A 4,382-nucleotide genomic window follows, 5' to 3' on the forward strand; every position below is an offset into this window, starting at 1 on the left:
TTTTACACACCTTCTTATACACAGCTTCTAACATACACCTCCTTATACACACCTCCTAACATACACCTCCTTTTACACGCCTCTTTTTACACACCTTCTTATACACAGCTCCTTACATACACCTCCTTTTACACACCTAACATACACATAACATATACTTCCATTTACGCACCTCCTTTTGGACACCTCCTAACAAACACCTCCTTACAAACACCTCCTAACACACACCTCCTAACACACACCTCCTTACACGCACCTCCTAATGCACACTTCCTTACACGCACCTCCTAATATACACCTCCTAATATACACCTCCTAACATACACATAACACACACCTCCTTACACGCACCTCCTAATATACTCCTCCTTACACACACCTCCTTACACGCACACCTTCTAACATACACATAACACACACCTCCTTACACGCACCTCCTAACACACATCTCCTAACATACTCCTCCTTACACACACCTCCTAACACACACACCTCCTAACACACCTAACCCACACAGGCCTCCTCAGACACCTCCTCACTAACAGCTGTCTTCTTTATGCAGAAAGGAGGTGAGAGAGCAGCAGGAGTTCGTCTGTAAAAGGAGGTTGGGTAACAGTGGTTACAAACAGGGATGTTGATCCCAGATGAGTTGAGAAACCTGCTGAACCCTCACCGACCGTTTGGGTCAGTTCTGACCCGAAAGGAGGGAAAATGGAGAAAAGGTTGAGAACACAATGAAGATCCTGGTTCTCTCAGGGAGGAGCGATGGAAGGAGACACACACACACACACACACACACACACACCGTCAGCTTCAGTACCAGCTGCGTTCTCACACCGAGACCAAACTGGACCCAAGATGTGCCTGAACGGGTCAAAAGAACAACAAACAGAAGTTTTTTGATTGACAGCAAAGTTTCCAGATGATCCGATAAAAACGACAGTTTGATGATGAGAAGTTATAAAACGTGCGCCGACTTCATCTCTTCAGGCGCAGAGCCTGCACGGGATGATTGACAGCTCCTCCAGAGTGAAGCTGCTCGATGAACATTCCTCTCAGACTCCGTCACACCAGCGGACCCGGAGCCCTCGCCTGACTCTGGAGGTTCTCATGAACCTGAGAACAGGTTCCGAGGTGTCGCCTCAGTCTCTCACAGATCCATAAATCCAGCTGTCAGATCAAAAACTCAGCCGAGGTCTGAGCCAAATCCAAAACACTCCTCCACCCCTCCTGGGCACATCGCGGCACAAACAAGCCCCAAACAAACAGAATCAGAACCTGGGGGGCCTCCCCGGCCCAGCTTCAGCACGAATCCTCCCTGAGGTCCAGTGCCGGCCTCACAAACCAAGCTGACCCGGTCAGCCCGCCGGGCCCGGCTGACTCCGCCCCTCTGCGGTGGCCTTCTGCAGAAAAGTTTACACACAAAGTTTCACCTGAGCTCGGGACTTCCTGTCAGAACCACAGCAGTGATGACATCACACATGCTGCCTCTCCTCACAGGGAGCGAGAGCTGGTTCTGGTTGGCTCCAAACACAGTCTTCTGGATCCATCAGAACCGGGCTCGGTGAAATGTCCAAAGTGACGGGTGATTCATGAAAACCGTCCAGAGCTGCTGTTTGGACCCAAGAACCATCAGCCCACCTGGACCATACCAGTGGTTCCACACAAATATTAGAGTCCTGCAACTGGCCCGAACTGAGCATCGGGTCTGAACGTCCTCAGAACCATGACCGGCGCACATTCAGAACCTTCATCTGGACCCAACTTACCGGCCAAGCGAACTGGAACGGGATGAGGATCCGTCCTGCGTCGTTGTTCCGGTTCGGTCCAATTTTCTGTCCGCCCCGGAGCTGGAAGCTGTTCCCTCCGATCACCTTGGTGGTCTCCGAGCCGTACGTGCACGGTCCAGAGGTCGTGACCTCCTTCTGGTACTCCTTCAAGCAGACCCGGATGGAGGTGTCGCACTCGTCCGGACCGCAGCCGTCGTCCTCTGAACCGGGCTCCGGGTCACAGCAGTCCCCGCTCAGGAGCCGACCTCCGGGGTTCTCCACAGAGACCAGCTGCAGCTCAAAGAACCCCGAGGCCTGGGGCGCCTGTGGACGAGAAGGACAGGAGACATGTCAAGAGGACATCAACAGGTTCAGATCAGAATTATTTAAATTCAAATCTTTTTTCTGCTTCTTGTTCGTGTCTGGAGTTTGTTCTCAGAAAGTTTCAGAAACGTCTCGTTTGTTCAGATCAGAGGTCCAACGTTCTGCAGCTTCAGACTCGAATCCGAGTTCTGGTTGCAGCTGCTGCACAAGTCCACCAGACACTTTCTGTCAGCAGCCGTAAATAATCACAAAGCCCTGAACGCACCACAAAGCCCTAAATGCATCATGACGCTTTGAACGAGTCAAGAAGCCGTGAACAGCTCATGAAGCCCTGAATGCACCATGAAGACTGAACGCATCATGAAACCATGAATGCATCACGAAGCTCTGAAAGTCACGAAGCCCTAAATGCACCACGAAGACCTGAGTGCATCATGAAGCCGTGAACACATCATGAAGAACTGAGTGCATCATGAAGCCCTGAATGCACCATGAAGCCCTGCACCATGCAACCCTGACTACATCATAAAGCCCTGAACGCATCATGAAAACCTAAATGCATCACAAAGCTCTGAACTAAACTTGAAGCCCTGAATGCATCATAAAGCCCTGAATACATCATGAAGCCCTGAATGCATCATTCAGAAAAACTAAACAAAGAAAACAAAGTTTTTGCTCAATCATCCAGGTATCAAATCCAATCATTCTCAGTCAGGTCATCTGGACAGTTAATTTTTTATATGACGTTTCGTCCTCTGTTTTCCTCAGACTGATGAAGCCCTCTGGATAGAAGGCAAAACGTCTCTATAAAAAAAGAAACTGTCCAGATGACCCGACTGAGACTGAAAGAATTTAAAAAGTTTGGTCTGTCGCTGAAAACTTGTTGTTTAAATGTTTTCTTCTTCTTTCGGCTGCTCCTTCTTCAGCGTCCACAACGAACCAACTCACAGAAGACTCGGGGATTGTTTTTCCTCTGGCTGCTCTTCCTGGCACCACAGCCCTCTGTGTGGAGATGTATAGGTAAAGGGAGGAGATGGGGGTTAAGGGCCTTGCTCAAGGGCTCGGAGTGGGGGCAGGTGCTTCACCTTTCCCACCCATATTTTGATGTTACAGTCAACAGGGGGATTTGAACCGGCACCCTTCCTAAACACAGGTTCACTCCTCTAACCGCTGCGCCACCACTCCACTCCACGTGTCCGTTTATCATAAATAACCTCATTTAAAGGAACTTTCTGTTAACGTTAAATTAAAGTATGATTTAAAGAAGTTTGGATGATTGTTCCGAACACCAAACTGAAGTTTCATGATTTGTCTGTGGATCATCTCCTCTGAGGAGAAGACGATGAAGTTCTCACCTCCAGCCGGAGAGTCGCGAGGAGACAAACCCAGAAGACTTTCCCGGTGTTAGTCCACATGTCTGCAGCTGCTGCTCCAGCCAGGCTGTCCTCTCCTGTCCTGTCCTGTCCTGTCCTCTCAGGGATGCGGGGCTGCAGTGCGGGACGCGCGCAGCAGCTGTCGGTGCTCTTCCCTCCGCAGCTCTGCGCACTGAGCCGCAGCGCGCACAGCAGCGGAGACAGTCGGGGCGCTCGCTGTGATTGACAGCTCGGTGCACCAATCAGACGCAAGGCAAAGCGAGCGTGAACCAATGAGAGGAAGGTTCGGGTCCCGAGGATCAGTCCTGAGACTTTAAATGATTTTAGGAGTCTGAGAATTATTTACTGAAATTAAAAAGTTTTATTTTCCTTCAGAATTCAAATGAAAACACGGCTCTGCTGAAAGTCTGACTTCATTTTAAAAAACGGTAAATAAACAACAAAAAGTCTTGAAGTCATAAACTGGCTCCTAAATAATCAGGGGGGCACGTGCAGAGGAAACAGGGCGGAAGCGCCCTCTACCGGAACCACACCAACCCCCGGAAATGACCCCCACCCCAGATGTTTGACTTACAGGAGTTACAGTGGTTCCGGTCAAACAGTTTTCATCCACAGTTGTCCATCAAGAACATCTCTGTTTCTGCTCCATCGTTCCTTTAGCTCTGCCTCGTGTCCAGTTCCTGCTGATGGAAGTCATACTGACATCATGATGCAGCCGCCACCGTGCTTCACTGTAGGGAGAACCAGTGTCATCGTGTTCCTTGCATTCAGAATTTCCTCAGTCTGGTGTTTTAACAGTTTAAACGCATCAAAATTGAAGCTGAAGAGAATCGTCCGCCTCTTCCTCTCCATCTTTCACTTCTATCCTGGTGACATCAGCTGGTTATTTTCCAGATTTAACCGTTCGCTGTTTTCC

The 4,382-nt window shown here is 49.6% G+C and overlaps 1 protein-coding gene across 1 annotated transcript in view; it reads right to left on the reverse strand.

The window, feature by feature from the left end:
* The window catches only part of LOC119427367 (protein jagged-2), a 46,269-nt gene extending 42,638 nt beyond the window's left edge, over window positions 1-3,631 (reverse strand). Inside the window, exons 1-2 of the mRNA XM_037694969.1 lie at window positions 3,449-3,631; window positions 1,770-2,093 (exon numbers count right to left, since the gene is read on the reverse strand). Coding sequence (XP_037550897.1) covers window positions 1,770-2,093; window positions 3,449-3,508 — 384 coding nt within the window. The 5' untranslated portion in view covers window positions 3,509-3,631. The remainder of the gene's footprint in view (window positions 1-1,769; window positions 2,094-3,448) is intronic.
* Between the last annotated feature and the right edge of the window lie 751 nt (window positions 3,632-4,382).

This window comes from Nematolebias whitei, chromosome 21, assembly GCF_014905685.2.
Source record: "Nematolebias whitei isolate Nwh7 chromosome 21, NemWhi1, whole genome shotgun sequence".
Taxonomy (NCBI): domain Eukaryota; kingdom Metazoa; phylum Chordata; class Actinopteri; order Cyprinodontiformes; family Rivulidae; genus Nematolebias; species Nematolebias whitei.